General features: G+C 40.1%; 1 protein-coding gene across 2 annotated transcripts in view; it reads right to left on the bottom strand.

Annotated features, from left to right (window-relative positions):
- The window catches only part of Mid2 (midline 2), a 96,001-nt gene extending 68,716 nt beyond the window's left edge, over nucleotides 1-27,285 (bottom strand). The window contains exons 1-2 of one of the 2 annotated variants that reach the window (XM_090326920.1): nucleotides 27,210-27,285; nucleotides 9,443-10,158 (exon numbers count right to left, since the gene is read on the bottom strand). In XM_090326920.1, the coding sequence (XP_090183046.1) occupies nucleotides 9,443-10,102 (660 nt within the window). In that variant the 5' untranslated portion in view covers nucleotides 10,103-10,158; nucleotides 27,210-27,285. Of the gene's footprint in view, nucleotides 1-9,442; nucleotides 10,159-26,553; nucleotides 26,578-27,209 lie in introns of those variants that run through there. The other variant, XM_090326921.1, reaches the window with a different exon arrangement.
- Between the last annotated feature and the right edge of the window lie 278 nt (nucleotides 27,286-27,563).

The following is a 27,563-nucleotide window of genomic DNA, read 5'->3' as shown; positions in this document are numbered from 1 at the left end:
ATATGTAACAATTAAACCTCCAGCTTAGCTTGGTAAGTTATTATTTAGATCTCCAGAAAGAAAATCTAAATCCAGTGTTTATTTTGATTACACCCACCCAGAAGAGTAAGCCAAAGCCAACTCTTTCCCTGGGGGCAATGGGTTGTATTCTACTTGCACTGTTCATCTTTAGTGCCATCATTTCATATACATCCTCTTCTTTGGCTTTCATCTGATCTCCATTCACGTCTAATTTCTAGTCCACGCTCTTCTGCAAAACTCAATCTACTGAGATGACCTCACCTCAGCTCATTACTGAACAGCTTTGCCTCAGTGCTGAAGACATTCAAATTCATTTTTCTAGCCCTGGAGAAGTGTGAATTTCAGTTCTTTCTAGAGCATTTATCCTTTTACTATTAGAGTATTTAGTATTAGAGTATTTAGTATTAGAGTGCTTCTTCTCTTTGACGTGTTTGAGCACAATTTCTCTCCTGGTTAGAACTCTCCCTACCATGACTCCACTGATATCCCCTGACTGGGGTTTGCACAAACCCACCTAAAGTCTCTTCTACTATCCCTTCTATACTCTTTCACGATTCTTTGTGCTTATTCTGTCTTATAAATGTGTCATTAGTTTCTCAATCCTGATACCAAGCAAAGAACACCACCAAATCTGACACTATGCTGTATTTTATCACAGTAATCCGAGCACCTCTTCTGGCATGTAAGAAGTCCTCAATAAATGATGAATGAATTAATGAATGACCCATAACCACAATGATCTCAAATGTAAAGTCAAAGCATCATCTATAACCAGTATACTCATTCTCAAGTCCTGCCAATTCTTTCTTCATGAACTCTCTAATTGACATCTCTCCAACAAGTTCATTCATGATTCCTTGGTTTTGAGCTTGATGACACCCTTTGCCTCTGTGCTTCAGAGCATTTTATTCAAATTTCCGTCATAGAACTTGTCATATGAATTCTGGAATTACTTTTCTCTCTCCTCTATTAAGTCAAAATGGATCATGGCAATGACTATGTCTAGTTTTCTATGATCCCTGCTCCTACCACAATGTCCAAAATAAATTGTAAACAAAGTGTTTACTTTTTCTTAAAAGAATGAATGGATGAAATATTTACCTAAATTTCTTTTTTTGCCAGTCCTGGGGCTTAAATTCAGGGCCTAAGCACTGTCCTTGGGCTTTTTCAAGGCTAGCATTGTACCACCTGAGCCACAGCATCACTTCTAGCTTTTTCTATATATGTAGTATCAGGGAATCGAAGCCGGGTCTTTGTGAATGCTGGGCAAGCACTCTACCCCTAGGCCACATTCCTGACCCTAATGTAAATTTCTTATGTTATAGTTGAACTTATTGACTGTTCTAGTTTCAGGGTAGACAAAGGATAAAGCATTATTTCATTATATCAATCTTCCATGAACATAAGAGCCATTATCACATTTCCCCCTTAAACTTCACTGTGTTGAGTTCAATAATCCTTGTTTCCTTAATCTTTCCTCACCTATATTACATTTCTGTACTTTGTTTCTTTGCCTAACAATAACAGACAGACAGGAATTTCATCAACGAAGTAACAACGTGAATCAACATTTTGCAGCTTGTTCATAAACAAATGATCTTTACCACTTTCACGTGTTGATGAGAAGATGTGGGACAAAATAACCTACGCCCAGAAAGATATAAGCACATATAATAAGAATATCTACTTGCTGAACTTGCTCTCAAACCAAAGCAGCAGCAGAAAACATCTTTCAACACAGGGTTCTATTGATACTAAGTGCAGAACCAGAAAATTCAACAGAAGTCCTGAAAAAAAATGAAGATTCAATTGAACCTGAGAAAATTGAGTAGAAAATAAATGAACTGTTTCACCTACCCCCAACACACACACACACACACACACACACACACACACACACACACACACATACAAGGGCCATGTTAAGGGTTATACACAGATGTAACAGGGATCAATTCTTGAGCAGAGAAGGCAGTGCTACAAACAATAATGACTTCATTTGTATTTTTATATTTTGCCAATGCTGGGCTTTGAACTCAGGGCCTGAGTACTGTCCTTGGGCTTTCTCAAGGTTAGAGCTCTACCACTGCAGCCACAGCACCATTTCCGACTTTTTTTTTCTATATATATGGTACTGAGGAATCAAACCTGGGTTTTTGTGCGTGCTAGGCAAGTACTCTACCACTAGGCCAAACTCCTGGCCCACAATAATGACATTATGACTATGATCTGAAGGCCAGTTTAGCTGAGACATCGACTGCCAGACAGCTGTTGGTCCCACTACTATCCACGAATGCCTATCACAATAATCTCCATAGTTGAGAGAGTACAAATCTGGATTCAAATATTTTGTTCTTGTTACATTTATCTAAATGAACAAGAGTCAAAAGTATGTTTTTCTGTTCCTTCACTTGGAGAAAACGAGCTGGCCTCCACCAAAGTTTTTTCTTTATTTTCTTTTTCTTTTTTTTTTTTTTGCCAGTCCTGGGCTTGAGCTCAGGGCCTGAGCACTGTCCTTGGACTTTCTCAAGGCTAGAGCTCTACCACTTGAGCCTCAGCACCACTTCTGGCTTTTTGCTATGTATGTGGGGTACCAAGGAATCGAACCCGGGTCTTCATGCATGCTAGGCAAGCACTTTAACCACTAGGCCAAACTCCCGGCCCTTTCTTTTTTTTTTTTTTGCCAGTCCTGAGGCCTGAACTCAGGGCCTGATTACTGTCCTTGGGCTTTTCTCAAGACTAGAGCTGTACCACTTGAGCTTCTGGATATTTCTATGTATGTGGTACCAAGGAATTGAACCAATGTCTTCATGCATGCTAGGCAGGCACTCTACCACTAGGCCAAACTCCCGGCCCCAAGATTTTTCTTATTATGAGTATATATAATAAGACTCATTTATTAAAATGATCTCTAGCCTAGCTTTAGAGCAAATTCTCCTGAGAGAATTCTACCCCCAACAAGGGCACCCCCAGCAAGTTTGCCTTACACATATATCCTGACTTAGTAGGTTGTACACACTTTCTCATCTCACCATACAATGACACACATTTATGGACACACTGATATACAGCCCCAGAGTCCTTCTTTGCCACTGATTCATGAATGTACATGCATGAATGTACATGCTTATATATGATACATATATCTTCAAAGATATCCTCTTGCAACCCTGTGTCTCATGAAAATCTCTCTCTCTCTGTTTCTCTCTGTCTATGTCTCTGTCTTTCTTTCTTAGAAACCATTCAAAATGTCACTAAAGGGCCGGGAGTATGACCTAGTGGTAGAGCACTTGCCTAGCATTCACAAAGCCCTGTGTTCAATTTCTTGGTACCACATATACAGAAAAAGCCTGAAGTGGTACTGTGGCTCAAGTAGTAGAGTGCTAGCCTTGAGAAAGCCCAGTAACAGTACCCAGGCCCTGAGATCAAATCCCAGGACTAACAAAAAAAGATGTCACTAATCAGCCCAGGCTACCCTCAAACTCATGCCTCAGCTTCCTTAGTACTGGAATTACAAGTGTAAACTACCATGCCTTGACTCTAAAGATGTTGTTTTAATGGGAGGGGGAGTATTGAGGATTGAACCCAAAGCTTCCCTAACTCTAGATAATCACTCTACCTCTTGAGTCATACCTCCTCTAGCCATTTGCTTTCATATTTCGCTTCTGAGATAGGGTTCTATGGACTTTTCCCAGGTGGCAGAAATTCGTGACTGTTCTCTGTTCCCTAAGCAACTAAGTCTTTGTTCATATTCCTATTGATTTAGAAATAGTCAAATGATCACTGACACATAATTAAGAGGGTACCTGTCTTAGCCAACAGAAGTGGGTGTCAAGTGGGTGAGTAGACAAATGACTGGGAGAAGGTGGCAGCTGAGTGAGAATGGGAGAATGGATGACAGAATGAGTGAGCAGGAAGGGCAAGTAATCAACTGCGATAAGATTCTAGAATATCAGATTTTTGAACCTTTAACTCTTGTCAAAACTTTCCTTTGAACATTCCCCAAGTCTCATATTTCTTGTTTCTTTGTCAACCTTTATCTCTCTGTCTTACTATCTATTTGTATGTATGTGGGTACATGCTTGCAAGTATGTACCCACACATGTATTTTTTCCCATGGCAATAGCTACTCTAGTTCCAGGTAATATTTTATAACAATGAAGTCCCTGATATATACATATAACTCCATTTAAAATTATATTAGTAATGAATTTGTGGAAATGTAATGAGAAAAAAGAAAATGTACTTGTTTATTTCTTTCAGGAAATTCCCCTAGTCTCATTGATTTTCATCAGCTTTATTTTTGGCAGGCTGTGGGCATGGAAATGTGAGGGCATCACTCTCAATGAGAATTGTAATAATCACATCTGATTTATACAGATGTCACCATAGGGTTAGAGAGTTGGAAAATCCAGCAATCAGAATGAATAGGCACTTAAAATTAAAGTTATGCCATACTTTTGCTAACATTCTGGTTTGGAAAATTGCCAGTCGTTCACAGGAGGCATTTTTCAGACTTCTAAAGTATTCATAATGGCAAGTCTGATTTATATCTTCTAATATGAGAACCAAAGCTAGCTAATGTACCTTCTGCAAAACTATTACAAAGCTAGGTGAGGTAGTATAGGCTTATAACCCCAGCAAGCAGAAGGTGAAGGCAGGAGGATTTTGAGTTTGAGGGCAGTTCCAAGACAACATGAACTAAAGAAGAAAATCTTATCCCCCCAAAAAAAACCCAAAACAGTCTATGTAGGAGGCATTAGGGAGGAGGATCAAGGTCTGAAGCTCACCCAAGCAAAAAGCACAAGACCCTGCCTGAAAAAGAAGGAGCATGGCTGAGTATTTATCTATAAAGCAAAAGGCCCTGAGTTCAAACCCCACTAGCACCAAAAAAGGCAAAAAAAAAAACCCACAATCATGACAGCTTAATTTATTTGGATTTTTCTTTTTATTTTTCTTTTTTTTTCCATGGTCTGTCCTGGAACTTGAACTCAGGGCCTGGGCACTGTCCCTGAGCCTCTCTGTGCTCACAGCTAGAACTGTATCACTTGAGCCACAGAACCACTTCTGGCTTTTTCTGTTTATGTGGTACTAAGGAATCAAGCCCAGAGCTTCATGCATGCTAGGCAAGCACTCTACCACTAAGCCACATTTCCAGTCCATGGATTTCTCTTAAATACATACTAGGTGTGCTAGAGCTTGGGAACCTAGGTAGGCAGGTAGAAAGAGATAGATAGATAGATAGATAGATAGATAGATAGATAGATAGATAGATGATAGATAGATAGATAGATAGATAGATAGATAGATAGATAGATGATAGATAGGTAAATAGGTAGATAGATATACAGGCAGACACAACAGATATCGAAGAAAAAGGGAGGGGAGAGTAGGAGAAGGGAGGGGAGGGGCAGGGCTGGAAAGGAAGGGGGTATCTAGTCTCTTGTGGAGTTTGAATTGATAATTAAAGAATGGGCAGAATTTCTAAGTAGGCCAGATGAACAGCAATAGTAAAAGTTAAAAGTAAAAGCTGAGCATCAAAGGCTCACAACTGTATTTTTCGCTACTAAGAAGCCAGAAGGGGAGCCATGGCTCAAGTGGTAGAGCACTATTAGCCTTGAACAAAAAAGCTCAGCGATAGTGCTCAGACCAAGTTCAAGCCCCAGGAGCAGCACAAAATAACAAAAACAAAAAGTGAGTGGAATGTTTAGCAGACAGGAGACTCACTGAGGTAGACGAAAGTAGAATATTTGAGAGTAGTAAGGGAAAATAGAAAGGAACATCACAGAAATTAATCTGTACAGATTTAGAATATAAAGTTGAAGTCTATCAGCAACAGAGAGCCTCAGAAAGTTGATCTCGATTTATGAAGCCAGTATTTATTTATTAATACAAATAACAGTCTTTTTTGAAGAGAAAACATGGATGTGATGCTGAAAATTCTGAAATGTGAAGCAGCTGAAGAAATGTGGCATCTATTTTGACTATATATACATACATACATACTGAGAAAAACAGAGTAATGATAGAATAAATACTCTGATAGGCCTTATGGTACAGGAACACTAGTATTCTTTTAAATCAAACAATTAATTGACCAGTTATAGTCTTTTGAAGGATGTGTTTCTTATATTTAAACACTATAGGTAGACTAAAAAATTAAATAGGATGTAAATACCCTAAACACTCTCATTTCTTTTTTTTTTTTGCCACTCCTGGGCTTGAGCTCAGGGCCTGAGCACTGTCCTTGGACTTTCTCAAGGCTAGAGCTCTACCACTTGAGCCTCAGCACCACTTCCAGCTTTTTTCTATGTATGTGGTACCAAGGAATTGAACCCGGGTCTTTGTGCATGCTAGGCAAGCACTTTAACCACTAGGCCAAACTCCCGGCTCTCATTTCTTTTGCGATGTGTATCTCTTTTGAATATGTGTTAAAGAGACAACTTCTAGCAATTCTGACCCTTCTCCTATAATGCAGTTGGTTTACTCTTTGTTGAACGTGTATATACTAGAGACTACTAATCCTAATAAGAGAGGTTAACACCTAAAAGGCTATTTAGTGATAGTAGACACAATGTTTGAAATGAACTTTATAACTTGGGGGGAGGAGGTTTGGGAGGGAATGGGAGAAAATAAGAAAATGACCTCATTACTTTGCTTATGTAACTGTAACCCTCATTACAATAAAAATTTTAAATGAAATTCAAGTCAAAATAAACATATATAAATAAAAATAAGTACTACCTCAGACACAGACCAAAGAATCAACATCCTTGATATAAATATACTCAGTCACACACACACACACACACACACACACACACACACACACACACACAGAGCTTCTGTCACTCAGCAGTCTCTTTTCTCTTTAGAAAAGACTCAAGCATATCGAGTATCTTAAATGCTTTTCTAATTTAAAATTAATGCAAAGAACTGAGTATATGTAACACTAAAAGTCAGACTTCCTTTGTGGTTAATGTGGAGAATTAATATCCTTTTATACTTGGCACCACACACACGCATGCATGTGCACACACACATGTATGCACACACACACACTCACAAACCCAGAACCTCTTTCTCCTCTCTGATGTCCAAGATGTTCCAGACGATATAAGAAAGCACACATTTGGAAGTGATTCATATGTTTCCACTCTCCATCTAAATATGAGCGAAAAATAGTTTCCATTTAATTTATAATCAGAATTTTCTGCACATATCCTTAAAAATTAAAGGGAAACTATTTTAAAATCTGGCCTTTTTCCTCCAAAAATTACTGCTTAGCTGCAGACTAAAGTATCTTTTGATAAAATACTTTTCTGTTCTTTCCATCTCTGGAGATGATGGCTATAGGTACATGATGCCAAATGTCCAATCAATCATCCAGTGTTTTCATGTTTTCAGATGTTTCCAAATAGACACAGGCCTACTCCATGCAGTGTTTTTGTTATCTCGACAGTACATAAGGATGAAGAGATTTCTGTTTGGAATATTTCTCAAGGCCAATGCCTTGTAATAGTCCTAACACCTGCAAATATTTGGCAGATAGTTTCATCCTGTTCATATCCCTTACTCTTCCTGCAACCCCACCCTTTTTTGCCATCATGTAGCTGTAAATCTATATAATATTTCCTTTTCTTGAGGTTGTTGATCATTTAATTACAACCAATGCAATATGCAGTTGCAGGAGCAGAAAAAAAGAGTTTTAAATTGCATTTCAGGGGAAAAATTTAGGTCCCAAACAAAGTGATAGCAGGCTACAAGAGAAAGGACAGTCACTATCTAGAGTCTGAATTTCAGTTACAGTTCTCTCCAAGCAATTTTGTGACTTTAACGGAACAACCTATCAAAGCCCATTTGACTAGACCAGATCTAAAGCCTACCATATTTGATTCTAAGAATTGAGGTCAATAGGAGTATTCCCCTCTTCAGCCTTGATAAAAATGAGCAGGTCACCTTGAGTGAGATAAAAAAAATAAACACTGACTTTTATCTACTTTGTATGTTAATAGTTACCAAAAGAAGCACAAACATTGTCAATGTTACTATTCTTAATATTCCCTACAATAAATTACAGAGGAAAATACATGCTATACTGAATTCTGCTATCCCCAATACCAACATTTTACATGAGTTCAAAATTTTTCAGAATCTGGAAAAAAGAAAATCTCTATTTCCTTTTTTTCTCTGCTTCCATACTATCTGTATCTTCTAGCTTGGCATACGTATACAGATAGTATTTGGGAGTGGTAATCTTAGTATTGATTTCAAGGTTTTATTTTTCTGGAATCTTTGTTAATTGGCTTCCTTCTTAAGGGAAATTATGCCACAAAGAAGCTAGGCAATGAGAATAAAACATTTTGGTAGATCTGACATTTGTTAACATCAATGTGAGGTAGGGAGACTTTAAAACTAGCCATTTTGATTTGAACATAAATATTATATGGTAAAACATATAGAAATATCACAATAAAGCCCCTTTGTACAATTAACATGCCAAAAATAGAATAGGAAGGAAGTGGTGCTGTGGCTCAGTATGGTAGATTTCTAGCTTTCAGCTGTATAGCTCAGGGACAGCGCCCAGGCCCAGAGTTCTAGCCCCACAGACCCACAAAAAAAAAGACTAGGAAGAATATTATATATCACAACAACTTTAGAAAGCTGCCCAATGAAAATAAGTGAAAGATTTGGACCTTCAAAGTGAGAATTTTAAGCAAGTTCTTCAGCCTGTAATCCAGCAACACTCAACTTGAGCACAAACTTTGATATTGGGTGAATTTATTATCTTCAGTTTAAATTTTTATTTTGGATATTCATCTATAACTCCCATTATTGCAATGTACTGAAATTTCTTTTTTTAAGGCAGGCTTGGCTTAGCCCTGAGTTAAGTGCTTAATGGCAGACCATAATGACCAATGACAAACATTTCTTTCGTTACTAAACTGAGTATGAAAACACAAACATACACTAATATCATCCACGAAAATCTGTCATCTACAAAAATACACTCAGACACCTCCACCCACACCTACACAGTGCCACACCCTAGCATATGCAAACCATCACCTATGCTAATTGCAGTACACCTACACAGGTATTCACATACTTAAAAGAAGAGGTGAAATGATAATACAAAAGATAATGTATACTATATTACTGACAGGAGAAAGGCTGCTACTTCAATGAATGGACTTCCAGTGGATCTGGTCATTTTCCAACAGCCCAGAATTCTCCAGAAGTGTATGAATGAAAGCAAGTTTATACAATAAATGAGATGGATCCTGGCAAGAGCTTCTGGTGAGCAGATTATGCCTCACAAAAACAACTTGAGTTAACTCACTCATGATCCATTAGGGAACTTACTAACTACATATTACATTGAGTCAGTCATGTGAAGGATATTCCTCAGAAGTCTTACCTTGAGTTTCTCAAAGCGATCATTCAGGGAGGCGACCTGATGGTCTCGGTGACGACCCACCAGTTTGCATAAGGCACAGATCAATTGGTCATCAGATACACAGTACATGTTCACTTTCTCATTCTCATGGTCCAGGCAGGTGATCCCTCGAAGATGTGTGTCTGGCACTGGTTCCACCAGGCGATGGCTGGTGAAAGGTTTCTTGTTGGGGTGAGTGGCCCGTAGGCAACGGTCACAATAGGAGACCTCACAGGTGATGCATGTTTTCACAGCATCCCTTGGTGGATCCTGCTCACAGAATTGGCAAGCAATTCGCTCACTAGACATGGCGGAGCTGGGCCTGTAGGTCCTCTCCCGGCGACTCTCACTTGGGGAATTGGGCCCACTAACTGAAGCCTTCTGGAAGCGATCAATAATGTTCTGCAGGGTCACATTCCTCTTGAGGCCATCCAGGCCCCGGTGGTTCAACGAGATAACATACCGGCACGTAGGACACTGGAAAGCAGTAATAGGTTCAATGGATTCACCAGAACTGCAGCTTGAGACCAAGATGCGATGGGCACAGCTGAAGCACAGGCTATGAGCACAAGGGAGCAGAAGGGGGTCTTCAAACAACTCGAGGCAGATTGGACAGGTCAATTCAGACTCCAGTGTTTCCATCTTTAGTGAAAATAATCCTGCTGAGGCATTAAGAACCACAGAGGCTGGGCTTTCACCTACAAGGAATACAAAGCAAGAGTCATTAAGCATTTTCAAAGGAAAAGTGGATATAGAATTAATTGTACTCTAACCAATAAAGGCCATATATGCTGGACTCCCTAGGGATGCTTGAGCAATAGAAAAGAGATTTAGGTATTAGTCAGAAAGCCTTTCTTCCTCCTTCAAATCTTGCTTTTGACAAATGCTTGAGTTTATTTTCCTGCACTAATAAATAGAACTGAGTGGCCACCTCTGAATCTGTTTCCTTATTAACATTACCATTACAGCTCACAGCATTGGTATGGATCATTCTTTCACATATTCTCCACTGACATCTCTTCTCCTGGATTGTGATGAGATAGAGGCCCTGCAAAATTCTCAATCTCCTTTGTCCAACACTGTTCTCTATTTCACTTCAAGGAAAGTATAAGGGCTGCTCCTATTTCACATACAGTAGAAGGAAAACAAAGCCATATTTCAAACTAACTCACTACTTCCTGAAATGATTCCATCCTGAGAGTCTGCATAAAAAAGAGAGAGAGCTTTGAAAAATTCAGTTCTCTGTGCAAGATAATAAGTTCTTCTCCAGAGTGTGAACTTAAATTACTTCCTATTACCACATGTGGAAATTTCTGTTCCATCTCATTTCTAGTAAACTGAGTTACTAGAGAGAAAAGATGATAGTTTTCACCTTCACTTTCTTCCCTCACCTTCGGAAAATTTTTCATTTCATTGAGCTGAATGAGGAATACTTTTAACTCTTTTTACTTACTAAGCAATATTTGCTGATCAATCATGAAGTCATATTATCTGTGGCTTCAGTTTGGTGTCATTATTAAATGCCTGCTGAATGAGCACAAGCCTGATAAATTATGTGTCTTTTCATACTTTCTAGGTTACAAGACACAAGTCAAGTTCAACATAGAGTTTAGCAGGGCAAGAGGCTAGAACTTTTCTGATCTGGTAATATTCATTTTAGTGTGCATCAGAAGGTAAAATAAATTTTAAAAAACTGATAAGAAACTAAGCATTCAGTCAACCAATCTGTTCATCCATGCAAATTTTTATAATATATAATTATTTTTGTAATGGTGATATACAGATGAGTTATAGTTACATAAGCCAGGTAATGAGTATACTTCATTTTGAATCGTTTCATTGCTACTTTAGCTCTCTCTTAGTTTTTCCTTCCTACCCCACAAACTGTTTACTTCATTTTCAACCTAGTGTCTAGTGAGTACCACTGCTACATTTGATCACCCTTTGTTCCACCTTTTCTGGGCCCCTACTTACCCTCCCCAAGCAGATAAACTTAAAAACGAGACTGATCTGCATAGATACTTATTGCCATTAGTTTTCCATCCATACACATAAATATCCTAAGTTAGACTTAACTAAGAAAAATATAAAAATATTGATGGAGAATGTTCATCCTATTTATGGAAAAGAGAAAAGCATTTTTGATTGTTAGTAGCTCTAATCTGTCATCTCACTGGCATTAGGAACCCTCATCAGGGTTTGAAAGCTTGACTATAGTGTTGGTATTTGTTCAGATATTACCATTTATCAGTGAGAGCTGCATAACGTTTTTATGGGATGCATAGAGATGGAGTACAATTATATTCAACGCAAAGTACAATGAATACATAATCTAAAAGCTGTTTCTAAATCAAACATTTTATGTGCACTGAACTAACTAGCTATTTAATGAAATTTACAGGAAATTTGTCTATAATAGGGAAGGATCTCATTGTAAAGCCATGACTCTCAGTTTAGTAGGTTCAAAAGGTTGTATAGCCACTTTAATAAAAAAAAGTGGGCCATTCAATGCTTTTATTTTACAAGTTATAAGGACAAGTAACATCTATCAGCATTCACCTGCAAAGGTGAAAACATTATATGTAATGCATTGAATAGATACCTAGAATTGGAAGGGAAGAGTATTTAAAGGGGAAAAATCACAACTTTCATCGAAGGCAGAAATGTTGCCTTCAAGTTATTTCCTTCTGTACTCAAATTCAACATGTCCATAAATGAACTAATACACCACCAATACTGCCATAAAAATAAATGTATCACACTTTCAAATTTCCTTACCTGGTAAGTATTAGCACCCAAGCTTAGAAAGTTAGGAGTTATCTCATTTATCATTTCAAACACCAGTGCCTTTTAGAACATTCTGCTTTATTTCATGGATAGATAGATAGATAGATGTATCTGTAGCTATTCTTGCTGCTCCTCATGGGCATCAACCATTTTTGGTGCCTGTTCTAGTGCTTGAACTCAGGGTCTAGGCAATATTGCTGAGCCTTTTCAATCTCGAGGCTAGCACTCTACCACTTTCGCCACAGCTCCATTTCTGACTCTGGATATTAATTGGAGATATGAGTCTCACAGACTTTCTTTTTGCCCAGGTAGCTTTGAACTGGGATTCTGATATCTCAGCCTCCTGAGTAGCTAGGTGGGAGGCATATGTGCCCAGCTAACAATTTGGTATTTTTAGTCACAGTATGGCATCTCCTCCAAATAGGTTTTCAATAATTACTTAGACCACAAATATGAAGCACTCATTTACTATGTTCTGAGTATGATGATTAACACTTTATACATTTCATTAAACTCTTTCGGAGAGCCTGTAAACAGGCATCATTGCTGTACTCATTGTATAGTTAAGAAAGTGGAGCTCAGTGCCAATAAATAAATCAGCCAGGTACATACATACCCAGAGAACAGGTTGGTTTAATTCTAGAGTCTGTGCTCTTTCCTCTACACCTTATTTCAGTCATCCCACCTCCATCACTCAAGTTTATCTTGACTATTTACAAGAGAGTTTCTAAGTGGCATGTTTCCATTTCTATTTTTGTCTGAATCTGTCTACCTCATTCTGAGCCCCTTCAGAATCATATCTCTTCCCTCTAGGCACATCTCCACTTCACATTGAATGTCTATTGCTAACTGTTCCAGAGCTGCATGTCTGCATTTTTCAATGTCTATGGTGGAAGCTACCTGAGTTGTTCAGAAGCATTGGTAAAAGAAATGTCTGTGTGTTGAAAACTATACAAAATCAAGAAGAGTGCGATGTGTTTTAGGAGGGTTGTCATATACATTCTTTTATACAGAAAAAAAATATTCAGTTCTGCCTGAAGCCTAAAACATTTTCCCCAAGTCAGTATGATCTTCACTATAAAATTGAGCATGAGAAAACATGCTATGGATCAGGATTGCTTTAGGTAAAGTCAAAATAAGATCTTTAACCAGGGATTTCTGAACCTCCTACAAATGTTCATGGAATGTGGTGTGAATGTCGTATATGTCGAATATAGGAAAAGGGTCAACTATAACTTTCTTAAGAGAGTCTTTGAGCCAGGCATGGTGTCTCACACCAGTAATCTTAGCTACTCAGGAGGCTGAGAACTGAGGATCTCACTTCCAAGCCAGCCTGGGCATTAAAGACTGTGAGACTTTTATCTCCAATTAACCTCTAGAAAATGGGAAGTGGGGCTGTGGCTCCAGGGGTAGGCGGTAGCTTTGAGTTGAAGAGCTCAGGGACAATGCCCAGGCCCAGGGGTAGGCTGGTAGCCTTGAGCTGAAGAGCTCACAGACAGTGCCCAGGCCCAGAGTTCAAGCCCCAGGACCCTCCCTTCCAAAAAATATTTTTTGACAGAAAAGTAAGCAAGAGTATTGTAAAGTAACTCATTCAGCTGACTTCAGTTCCATATAGAATAATGACTTCAGTCTGTTGTTTATTGTAAGCTTTCTGTACTGTTTCTCTTCTGTTTTATTTTGTTAACATACAGTAACTGCTTTAGCAAATTTGGGAGAACTGAATACTTTTTTCCAACTTCTAACATCTATTTACTCATTATGAGGTCTCCATGTTCTGATTACTCCTGATGTTTCATCATCTTTTTAACCATACTCTGTTTTCTCTATTTCCATGATTAACTAAGTACCTTTACAATACTGCCATTAAAAAAATTTAGGGCGGGGAGTGTGGTCTAGTGGTACAGTGGTTGCCTAGCATACACAAAGCCCTGCGTTCAATTTCTTGGTACCACACACACAGAAAAAAAAGTGGAAGTCATGCTGTGGCTCAGGTGATAGAGCACTAGCCTTGGGAAAGCTCAAGAACAGTGCCCAGGAGACCTGACTTCAAGACCCAGCACTGACAAAAACCAAATTATTGTAAAGGTGATGTACAAAGGGGTTGCAGTTACATAAGTCAGGTATTGAGTACATTTCTTTTTGAATGCTGTCACATCTCCCTCATTTTCTCCCAGGTGGTTTTTTTCCCCTCCTGACCCCCTCCCCCCAAGTTGTATAGTTAATTTCCAACATAGCATCTAATGAGTATCACTGCTGAATTAGTTCACAGTTTGTCCAATTTTCTAAAAGGTAACTACAAATATTTTAGGTAGTATCTTGCTGTGTAGCTTAGGCTGGTAGGTACAAGCATGACAAAAAGTAATTTGTCCAGAGTCATACTTGTTTATGACTAGCAACGGTAATATTAAAACTTAAACCTCCTTAAATAAACTCACATATTTATGGTGAACATACTTTTTTGCCAGTTCAGGTCTTGAGCTCTGGGCCTGAGCAGTGTCCTTATTGCTCTACCACTTGAGCCACAGAACCACTTCCAGCATTTTTCTATGTATGTTTGGTACCGAGGAATTGAACCCAGATCTTCGTGCCTACTAGGCAAGCACTTTACCACTAGGCCAAACTCCCAGCCCTGGTGAACATACTTTTGACAAGATTTAAAAATCATTCAATGGAGAAAGAACAATCTCAACAAACTGAACAATTCATCTCCACATTGAAAACATGTAAAAATAAATTCACACCAGACATGGTGGTTCAAGCCCTTAATCCCAACACTTGAGAAGCTGAGACAGGAGAATTGAGAATTCAGTGGTACACTTTCCTATACAGCAAGACATTTGCACAGTGAGGCCTTAAACTAGCAATTCAAAATGGATCAATTACTTACACATAAAGGCTGTAACTATAAAATACTTAGAAACAAAGAAATGTGAATCTTCATAAACTTAGATTAGGCACAGTTTCTTAGATGACACCAAAAACACATAAGCAACCAGCCCAACAAAATAAGTACCAGGGAATGAGTACATGGCAAGAGTATAGGATGGAGTCAAGAGAACAGTAGAATAATGAAGAGAAGAAGGAGAGAATGCAGGCAAGAATTCATTGTATATGCCACAGAACTGAGAAATATAAGGGAAAGGGTGGGTTGAAGGGGGTGAAGATGTTGAAGTGATGACACAAACCAAGATGCAGTGCACATAAATTGCTTTGCTAAAAGCCAAAAATTTTCAATATATAACCTAAAATTAGGATAAGTAAGGGAAGGGAAGGGTTGGGAAGAGTGAGTGAGAATGTTGAAAGGGACAACTTTGATCAAAATGCACTATATTCATAAGCTGCTTTGTTGAATGGAAACTCCTTTGTACAACTACTGAAAGATAATAAAATATTCACAAAAATACAAAATAGAATTTTATCAAACATAACCTTTAGTGTGACAAACAGCACTATCAACAAAGACAACTCCCAGAGTGAGAGAAAATATTTGTAATTCCTATCTGACAAAGGTCTCAATAGCTAGAAATGTGCAGAACTTTTACAACTCAACAGTAACAACACAAATAACCCAATTTAAAGTGGGTAAAAGAGTCAAAACATGGAAATTCATACCTGTAATCCCAGCATTTGGGAGGATACAGGAAAGAATCACAAATCTCAGGCTAGCCAGGGTAACATAGCAACACGTTGCCTCAAGGGAAAAATATCCTGACATGTTGAATTGTACCCCCTTTGTACAACCACAAATAAAAAACAGAAAAAAAGACAAATTATGTCAGTAGACATTTATCCAGAAAAGATATACAAATATCCTTAAGCCCATAAAAAATAATCCAGCATGGTCCAGGCATGAGTGCCTCATGCCTATAATCTTAGATACCCATGAGGCTGAGATGTGAGATGTGAGGATTAATTTGAAGCCAGTCCAGGCAGAAAAGTCTTGAGATTCTATTTCAATTATTCACCAGAAAACCAAAGAATAAAGGTGTGGCCCAAGTAATAAAGCGTTTGCCTTGAGCAAGAAAGCAAAGGGGCAGTGACCAGACCCAGAGATCAAGCCCTAGGACTGGCACATACATACACACACACACACACACACACACACACACACACACACACACACAATATCTCATCATTAGCCATACTGCTACAACACAGATAGCTATAATAAAACAAAACAAAGTGGACAAACAAAAACCAGAAAGTTGCACAAAGCAGCCAAGATGTGGAGAAATGAGAACCCTCATCCAAAGCTATTAGAAATGTAAAGTGGTGCAGCTGCTTCAGGAAATAGTTGGCACATCTTCAAAATGGTAAATTTGGAATTACCATATGACCAAGCAATTCCATTCCTAGATATACAGACAAAAGAATTGAAAAATGTGCTCATTCAAAAACATACACATAAATGTTCATAGCAACAGTCTTGGTAGCTGCCAAAAGGGAAACAACCCAATTCCATAAACTGATTAATGGATAAACAAACTACGGTTCGACTACACAAAAGAATATTATTTGGCTATTAAAAGAAACGAAAAATGGGAAGAGCATGATGGAAAGTGTGACACTGATCAAGGCTGCACTGTACTCACAATCTCACTTATGCAATTGTAATCTTTATGTACAATGACTTTATAACAAAAATTAAAACATAAAAGGGCCAGTAGTGTGGCATACTGTGGCACCCTAGGCTCTGAGTTCAAGCCCCAGAACCAGCCCAGAAAATGTAAAAGGAATTAAATGCTTGTACATACTGTAGCACGGATGATCCTTGAAGTCATTATGATAAATGAAAGAAGCCAATCATGGAAGGTTAACTTGCTTTATATAAAATGCCCAGAATAGGTGCACCACAGAAATAGAAAGTAGATTAATTGTTGCCAAGGATCAGGGAGGAACTGGAAGAAGAGTGACAAAATGTTCTAGAATCACATGGCAGTAATAATTGTAGAATTTTGTTAATATATCACCGAACTGTATACTTTAATATGGTAAATAGTATGATATGTGAATTATAACTCAATTTCATTCAACATATCACCTAATGAGTACAATACATCTCAATTATAAAAAGACTCAGCTGGGCACAGTGGCTCACACCTGTAATCCTAGTTACTCAGAAGTCTGAGATCTGAGGATCAAGGTTCAAAGCCAGCCCGGGTACAAAAGGACCTGAGACTCTTATCTCCTATAAACATCTAGAAAAACAGGAAGTGGGGCTTAGCTCAAGGGTAGGGTGGTAACCTTGAGTTGAAGAGCACAGGGACAGCGCCCAGGCTGAGCTCAAGCCCCATGACACCCCCCACACACACACAAAAGGACTCAGGTCTGCTTGATTCCAGAGTATAGTTAACGAATATTCTGTATTGCCAATTGTGTAATTACATAATATTTATAAACTGATTGCTTACTTCTTTATATTGTATTTCTAGGTCAGTGATTCCCAGTCTAGGTTTTGCTATGCTCTGAAATACCTGCAATGATCAACAAGTATCAGAAAATTCTCAATTTGACACTTTATTTACTTAAAATTATTTAAGTGACTCCTGAAAATCATTTGACTGCTATACTTCCAAATATTTTCATCAGAAAGAAGTAGTATTACAAAAATTAAACAATGATAGAGTGGCAACTTCAGAAGCTTTTTTTTTGCCAGTCCTGGGCTTGAGCTCAGGGCCTGAGCACTGTCCTTGGACTTTCTCAAGGCTAGAGCTCTACCACTTGAGCCTCAGCACCACTTCCGGCTTTTTTCTATATGTGGTACCAAGGAATCGAACCCAGGTCTTCATGCATGCTAGGCAAGCACTTTAACCACTAGGCCAAACTCCCAGCCCCTTCAGAAGCTTTTTGAGTCACTGCTCTACGCAGAACAGACAAGTACAATAAAAACTCATTAGCCAGAGTAGTGATTGAAATGCATTAATGAGTTTTGTGGGAGTGTAGAACCAATCAACATACTAAGAAATAAATAGCCATGCTGAGGCCTAAATCGAATGGTAGAGCAACTGCTTGCCTAGTGCAGAATCCTGAATGCCAAAATAAAGGGAAGGGAAAAGGAAAGGAAGAAGGGAGGAAAAAAAGAAGAAAGGATACATGTGAATACACTCAATTTTATTTTGAAATTTAGTTGTTAATGTATAGTAAGATACATATTTGCATTATTTATGTATTTGCCTTATTGTTTCTGTATGGTTTATCTTCATCCTATACTCCTATTCAGGCTGAGGCTTATGAAAAAAAAGCGTTGAGAAAAACTATCAGTGAGGCATCAGAAAGCTCTGTGACTGGGTACAAAGAGAAAAAACCCTTAAGAATTTCAATAAAAGTGATCAAGATTCTTTTTCTGCCAGTCCTGGGGCTGAGCATGTCCTTGGGGCTTTCTCAAGGCCAGAGCTCGACCACTTGAGCCTCAGCACCACTTCTGGCTTTTTCTATGTATGTGGTACTGAGGAATTAAACCTGGGTCTTCCTGCACGTACTCAACCACTAGGGCAAACTCCCGGCCCCAATCTATTTTTGGGGGGTCATGGGGCTTGAATTCTGGGCCTGATTGCTGTCCCTGAGCTCTTCAGCTCAAGGCTACCACCCTACCCCTGAAGCCATAGCCCCACTTCTCCTTTTCTAGTGATTAATTGTATATGAGTCTCCACAGTCTTTAGTCTCTGGGCTGGATTTGAACCTTGATCCTCAGATCTCAGCTAGGATTACAGGCATGAGCCATCACACTCTGCTCCCAATTTTCTTAAAATAATGCATTATACTCTTATAAGGGGCAAGACTAATCTCAACAATGCTCTCCAAATCCAGAATTAGCTAACTCTGATCCAGAGAAATTGTGATCTGCATTTGGCAGAATCTATTATTTCAAATGCTATTTGAACATAATTAAATTTCCACTTATTTCAATAGCTGATATTCTATCTTGTTTTCCTCTTCTAGGTTTGCCAAGTGTAGTGCTGGGCATTCACCATCTCCCTAAGGAGCTATAGTCTCCCTTTCTTCCCAGAAAAACCCAATTATATGAAACCAAGCCTGACCTTTAGACTATAGATTGAGAATTGAATAGAGTTGGAGTTTCATTTTTTAATTAATACAAAATAAATGTTTTTCATAATATAAACATTAATCTCCCATGGGATATTCCTTAAGATAGTAAAAATTCTCCCCCTTCCTTGTAGGATGAACAAACAGATGTTGGCTTACTACACTGTTTTTTCAAGTGTAAACATTTTCAAGTTAGACTCGAATCACTAGATCTCTTTAAGATGCTGTCTAGATCTGACATCCTATTCATACATATCTCTTGTTATCTATTGCCACATATGAAGGACACCTGGATTTTTTGCAAACTAGCTCCTAAAATCTCAAATCTATCTTTATTTATTTATGTATTTATTTATGTCAATCTTGGGGCGTGGGGCTTGAACTCTGGGCCTGGGTATTGTCCCTGAGCTCTTCAGTTCAAGGTTACAGCCCTACCCCTGGAGCCACAGGACCACTTTTGGTTTTTTGGTGGCTAATTGGAGATAAGAGTCTCATGGTCTTTAGTGCCTGGGCTGACTTTGAACCTTGATCCTCAGATCTCAGCCTCCAGACTAGCTAGGATTACAGGTATGGATCACTGAATCCCAGCTCAAATCTTATTTATTAGCGTAGGCAGAAAAGTTACCAACTGATGGACAGCATTACCAAAGGAAGTCAGCATAAACAAAATGTACAGAGTTCCTTTTTCTGAGCCAAGGTGCTGAAGTACAGTGGATGGTTTTGCTTGCTGTATCTCAAGGAAGATACAATGAATGTTCCAGTGGGCAACTAATGGAGAGGGGAAGCCACTGTAACTAAAAAGTAATTAGAACACTTTTTGGAACTAAAAAAGAAGACAATTAAATCCCGGAACACTATAGTTATCAAAGGGCTTTGTGTAGTTCAAAACAATCATTTGGGATCATAAAAGGTAATCATTACAATAGTATTCTCATCCTGTATGATAAGGATTGAAAAAAGAAACTCAGGTCATGGGGCTCAGTGATCAATACTCATAATGAATATTGATAATGACCCTATACTTGTATAGCATTTTATACTTTACAAATCGTATCAGAGCCTTTATCTCTTTTTATTCTCATAATAGAACCTGACTGTAGTCCTAGATCTAAACCAAATTAGCTAAGAAGTTTTGGTAAGACATTTAAAGTTTTGAGGTCTCAAAACTTTTGAAGTTTTGAGGTCTCAGCTTACTCATCTATTGGATTAAAAATACCTGCCCCACACATTTTATAGGCTCTTGTGGAAATCAGATGAGGAAAAAACAAAAATATTAATCTGTTTTACAAATATGTTTGTAATCTAAGTTGGTTAGCCAAGTATCATTTGTAACAGGATTTGTAACCTGTTCCACAATACAAACATGAAGCACGTTTAAAAAAAAAATCTGAACAATCTGGAAATTCACTTCAAACACATGGTTGACATGAGAGAGGAAAATCCCACTTTTCCTCAAGATTTCTGGAAGACCATGGATCTGAATGTGATATTTCTTTTAAAAAATTTGTTAGCTTAAGACAGTCTTCCTATATAGCCCAGGCTGGCCTCAAACTTTAGTTTCCTAGTGGTGGGATTACGGGCATGCATCACTATGACTAGCTTGACTATGGCATTTTTTTTATGCTCATGTATCTTCTCTTTTAGTTCTTTCTAAGGTGAAAATTATCCCTTAACTGAAGGGGGAAAACAAGATGATTGGGAAGGGGTCAGGGGAGGGAAATGGGGACAAAAACATGAGAGGGGCATTGAATCTGCTTTAATACAATTTTATATGTAGTCAAGTTAGTAAATATTAAATAAAAATCTTGAAAAAAAACATGAGAGGGGGTATCAATGTGTGAGAAGTAATGCACCTACTACCTGATGTATGTAACTGTAACTCGTCTATACATTATACCAACAATAAAAAAAGAACTATCCCTTCTTAACTCTCAAGCTTTCATCATACAGTGGGAGGGCTCCATAATCTCTGGAGGTTGATTACTGACTGCCAGAGAAAGCCAGAGCCACTTCCTGCCTTATCAGTCACTAAGGGATATTTAATATTTTATAGTACATAAAGATATTTTCCTTTCAGTATTTAGTACCTAAATCCAGCCCTTTGGTGTATCTTTATACAATGTAGTAATCATATACATTAAAGTGAATATCAAAATAAAAGAATCTGTTACAATGCTAAAATTAAGTAACAAAGAAACAGACTTGCCAAGATAACATCATTGGCAAGAATCCCAAGTACAATTCATAACACCTTCATGTTATTTCACATTACATTGGCAAGGTGGTAAGGTTAGGGAAAAAATGGAAAACAAATGCTGCTACCAATTCAGCATTTTGTTTTGTTTTATATTGATGTGGCTTGAACATTGGGCCTGAGTGCTGTTACTGAGGTTTTTTTGTTCAAAGGTAGTACTCTACCACTTGAGCCACAGCTACTCTTCTTTGCACAGCTTTTTCTTTGCCAGTCCTCGGGCTTGAACTCAGGGTCCGGGCACTATCCTTGGGCTTTCCCAAGGCTAGCCACTCTGCCACTTGAGCCACAGCACCACTTCTGGCTTTTTCTGTGTTTGTAGTATCAAGGAATAGAACCCAGGGCTTCATGTATGCTAGGCAAGCACTCTACAACTAGGCCACGCTCCCAGCCCTTCCAGCTTTTTTTTTCTGATTAATTTGAAGATTAGAGTCTCCTGGACTTTCCTGTCCGGGCTGGCTTTGAACCATGATCCTCAGATCTAGGCCTCTTGAGTAGCTAGGTTTATAGGCATGAGCCACAGACACCAGGTTCCAATCCAGTTTTTCATCTATTCTAGTTAGGACTATTTTCCAAGCCTCTGTTTCCCAATGAAATTATCTGTGAATTTTTAAGCGTTCTGTAGTCTAGACGTGTGGATATTCATCTCTACTTCTACAAAATAAAACTGCCAATATGTGTATACAGGACATGCTTCTGAATACTAGGCTTGAGAAGACCCCAAGTTCAGGTCAGAAACAAGGGACAGAGAACAGAGGCCTTTTTGAAATCAGGCTTCTACTCTCAAGGGAACCACATGGATCCAAGCAACGTTGAACAAAGAAAGGGCCATAGACAAAATGATTAAGGATTCTCGACCTTACACCATTTTGATATCTGTAAACTAGATAGTATATAGTCATACACTTCGGTGCCCCAAGTTATCATTATTTGTCATGCCTATACACTATGCTTCAATCAGAGTAAATTCCAAATACTGTGATTATATGTTTTAGAAGGATTTTCCATTATATAATGGACTTGTTATCATATCATCTGGTCTTAGTAAGAAGATGATTGAGAGCCTAGGGATACTATTCATGAACCAGAGGTATCTGACTTGCAGAAAAGAGGCTGAGACAATGCCTGAGGTCAGGCAGTCGGAGCACTGCAGTGATGATACTTTGCTATAACCCACTTACAGTGAAACAACATTCTAGTGTATATTCAATTGAATTTCACATGCAAAGGGGAACAATAGGATATTGGCATATTACTCAAAATCCCACTACTGCCTATATTGTCAAATATATTCTACTATATTGGAGTCTTACCAGCTTGTAGGATTTCTAAGGAAAAATGCAGGATCTGGGAGATTACCAAAAATGTCACATGCCTCTACTTAGTAAGAAGGAGAAGAGCAGAGTAAGATGTATAAAAAGCTACAGAGCAGAGACTTTTATAGTCCACAAAAAACTCTTATCATAATTTTGATAAATTCTGGAAGGGAAGAGGGAACAAAAGTTGACTAGCAGGCTGAATTGGGATGGGAAGGGGTAACTGAAGTTGGAATTTCAGCATTACTTATCTGATTTGCTTACATGATAGTGTGATCTTACACATTAATTGAAAAACATTTTGCTAGTCTCTTCTATACACTGACAAGTAATGAACACATTGGTGTTTGTTCTATTACTGTTATTGCTTTGAGAGTCATAAAACACAAACATTAGCGTAATACTGCCTTGGTACCAAGGTTTCATTTACCAAAATGTGAATAATTATAAACCCTCCTAAACTATGGTACATCAAGTACAAACATGTCACATCTCATGTTTTGATGATGCAAGGTTCCAAGTCAAGACATCTAGCTTCAATAAGGAGGAGCATCATAAACACAAACTCTCATTTTTCTCTTTTACACAGAAAAAAGGACAAACTTATGCTATAAGGAAATGGAGCAACTTCGGGTCTCCTACAGTAGCTGAATGGCACTGTCTAATGCCCTGAAATTTACCCTGACAGACACACAAGGCCAAAGAGGTACCTCCAAGTAGAGTCATTTGAGATATATGGTGAGTGGCGGACCTGTCTTCACCTTTATAGTGTTCTATGTCTCTGTTGTGAAAGAAAAAGTTCCAAGAGGAAAATGAAGAAACAGCATTCTCTCTTCTTCACCAAGCCAATGAGGTTTGCTGATGTACATGCTCTGTAGTTTTTTTTTTCCCTCAGTTGTGGTGTCAGCAAGTTTTATGGGAGGAGGAATGAAGGAATCAACAGGCTTGTTACCCAGTGCAATATTTGGATGCAATTATGAGACGCCACTGGCACTATTTTAACATCTGCAAGCTAGAGCACGTTGCTCAGTTCTGAGGAGAAATTAAGTAAACCAATTTATCTACATCAATTTGCACTGTTCATATGATATGTTTGTGAAACAACCAAGTCTCTCTGGTTTGTAGTAGTACTTCCCTGAGGTGGCCTTACAAGGTACAACATGCTAGATGAGAATTCTAGTAGTCATGAAAATAAATTGGAGGGAGCAACCCAGCCTGTCAAATCTTCAGCCTCTACTCCTGTCCCATATAGCAACTCCTGTCCTAATCCTGGAGTTTCAGGTATGGAGTCTATCCTAAAACAAGCCTGAATCCAAAATACTGGGCCAAGTGTAGGGACTCGGTCCAGCCAGCAAAAGACTCTGCATTTTTTTTAAAAATTATTTATTTATTTATTTATTTTTGTGGGTCATGAGGCTTGAACTCTGCCTGGGCACTGTCCCTGATCTCCTGAGCTTAAGCCTACTGCCATACCCTTGAGCCAAGCCCCACTTCCCATTTTCTAGAGGTTAATTAGAGAGTCTTGGGTCCTTTTGTGCTCGGGCTGGCTTTGAACTTTGATCCTCAGATCTCAGCCTCCTGAGTAGCTATGATTACACGCATGAGCCACTGCATCCAGCAAGACTCTGCATATTATAGGTACTTACAGACTCACTGCTACTAGATAGGATATTCATCATGCTGAAATTGCTAGGCCTAAAATTATCTATCCCACTTTTCATTAGAAATCAACTAAGTTCCCCACACACAGGCTAAAAAATGGGTGAGGTTATGTATTCAAATGAGTCTGACTCAGATAGGTTAGAGTACAGCAGACATAATTCAGAACTTAAAATCATCACCATTGTTCTCTGTCTACTTGTATATACATTTTCATTCAGTGGGGAGAAAAACAGATTCAAGAACTAAACACAATGATTGATTTGGATTCGAGGGGGACCAATAATGGCAAATTAAGTTTTCATAAACCTACTTACACCCAATCAATTCCATCACCCAATAAAAGGTAAATGAAGTGCTCTCTTTGAAAAAAAAAGACCACATCATGCTAAGTGTTTATAGAATCCTTTCATCTTCAAAGGACCAAGCCAATAGTCACAATACTCAGTACACAATATTAAGTCTTTTATACAAGTGTACCAACTATGAAAGAAAGGTCATTGGGACGAACTCTCTGATCATGTTGGCTCCTAAACCTGTATTTCAACCACATAATTCCAATTGTGAGGAACAGTCAAGAGAAATCTAATTTCCATTATAAATCTGCATTAAGTTAATTGATTGGGCAAGAATATATAAAAAGGCTCCTTCTCCCTCGGGGCTGTAAATGAAGAGGAGGTAGAAAGAAGGATGAGTTAGGGATAATCATCTAGGGTAGAGCTAAAGCTTCCCAAACAGAAGAAAAGTAAGGGAGGAGAACTCCCTATTTGGCAACCCCCTTCCATTGGAACATTGCCGGGGAACTGACTCAAGTACTGGGAGGGAACACAATGGGGTTAAAGGCAGTCTTTCTGGCCCAACTTAAGAGTAAGATGAGTTAATGTCTCCCATATTTGTCTGTTTACAGTTTCCAACATATTCCTTCCTAAGTATACCTTCCCAGGGACACATTCACCATTCACCAGCCTTACACTCAGAAATCCTCAAAAAAGGCAACGTGGCTGAGAAGCTAGAAGCTGCGTAGCTGCAAGTACACACAGGTTTATGGGAGAAAGGCTGGGACAGAGGGATTCTGAAGGGAGATTTCGGTGGGCAAGTACGTGGTATGAAGCAGGCAGGAACAGGGTGAGCGGTGAATTTGAGACAGAGAGGAGAGAGACCAAGACAGAGACAGAGAGAAAGTGATGAGCCCAACCACCGTAGGATCCCAATTTCCTGCTTCAAGAAGAAATAATTTTGTCCAAAAAAATGTGTGGCACACGAATTGTGAAGTAACCCAAACCCGATCATTACACATATTATTAAAATCTGCTCTGCCCTGCCGTTATTTACTTATTTCTTACGAGTCAGAAATGAAAGAAGAAAAAAATCACCTTTCCCCGATTCCGTCGCAGTGTGTCCTGAGGACATCTGTAAGTTTTCCCTCTCCCCCACAGAGCTGCTTTCGCAGCTAGGCCAGAAATAAGGAACCACCCAGACGGAGACTTGAGGATTGCTCCCCCAGCAAAAAAGGGATTAAGTTTCGCAGGGCCTCCGCACCGACAGGGTGTTCTACGCATCGCTCGCTGTTGCCAGCTGCGCCAGCTCCGGCAGACAGCCGGTTGAGGGGCACCGCCCGGGCCGAGGACGCTGCTGGTCGTGGGAGCGTGGGAAGGTGGCCGTGCCCTTTCCCAGACTTGCTTCCCGGCGCCAGGAGAGCTGCCTGATTGCCCTTGCCCGGCTTCGCTCGCCCGGCCGCACAGGAGGCCTCGGGCCGTCCCCGCTCGGCACCCGCCAGTGCAAACTCTGTCCCAGGAGGGCAGGGACAGGGTAGGAACCTGGGCCCTAACGGCGTGACCGAGAGCCAGGGCCCGATCAGGGCCCCTTCTGCCCCCGCATTGAGCTTGGTGGTTCCCGTCACCCCTTCCCGCCGAGCCCGGGTGCCCTCAACCAAAGCCAGCCCCAGCGGCACCTGAAAAGCAGCTGGAGCCCGGGCCGAGCCTTGTGCGGGCGGCAAAGCTCGAGCCCCAGGGCCGCGGCGAGGGGGCGCGTTTTACCCAAAGCATTCCCGGGTGCCAGCCATCTCCTATGCGCGCCTGGGAGCGCGGGGCGCTCGCCGGCCTCCGCAGCAAGCTGGCTTGGGCTCCAGAGCGAGCTCCCGGGCCGCCTTCGCTGCTGCCGCTGCTGCCGCCACCACTCTAGGCCGCCGCCCGCCTTCGCAGTCTCTGCCGCCGCCGCTGCTGCTGCCGCCGACGCCGCTGCCGCCGCGCAGCTACCAGGATCCGCGCGCCCCGCAGGGGACAGCACGGTGACTGCGACGCTACCACCACTGGGTCTTTCAGGCTAAACTTAAAGAGTTTTCGTCCCTCTGTCCAGAGGCAGCACCATGACACCACGGCAGCACCACACTGTCATTTCCGCCGCCGCAGAGGAAAAAAAAAAAGGCAATCCCTTCGAAGGGGGGGGGGAGTGTGGAGTAGGGGCAAATGGGCTGAGACTGACACCCCGAGGGAGTACTGGGAGTGGCCCCAGCAGAAGGGGTGCTGGGCTACCTTCCCGAGCTCACCTTCCACCACCCCAGCCCCTCCCAGCTCCCCTAGCCCCTCCTCTGGAGGCGCTTTTACACGTTTTCTCCCCTGGCTGGAGTGACCGGTGAAACCTGAGCAAGCGAGGGCAGTGGGGTGGGTGGGGTTCGGGTTACTACTGTACCTACCAGCTGATTCCAGCAGCCTTTCCTCCAGCGCCCTGTCATCTTGAGCGAGACACACCACGAGCAAGTGGGAGTGTGTGTGTGTCTGTATGTGTGTGTGTGTCTGTGTGCGCGCGCGCGTGTGTGTATGTGTGTGTGTGTGTGTGTGTGTGTGAGAGAGAGAGAGAGAGAGAGAGAGAGAGAGAGAGAGAGAGAGAGAGAGAGAGAGAGAGAGAGAGACCACAGGACGTGTGTGAAATACAGAAGGAGGACAGACTATAGTCAAACTCTTCTCCCACAGCCAGTGTCACCCCCCCGTGGCCCTCCAAAGCATCGGATTCGAACAAGGAAAAGGTCGTTGCAGCTGTCAATGAGACG

The sequence above is a fragment of the Megascapheus bottae genome, chromosome X, assembly GCF_031878675.1.
Source record: "Megascapheus bottae isolate mThoBot1 chromosome X, mThoBot2.hap1, whole genome shotgun sequence".
In the NCBI taxonomy this organism is placed as follows: domain Eukaryota; kingdom Metazoa; phylum Chordata; class Mammalia; order Rodentia; family Geomyidae; genus Megascapheus; species Megascapheus bottae.
This window is presented reverse-complemented; position numbering and strand designations above follow the sequence as displayed.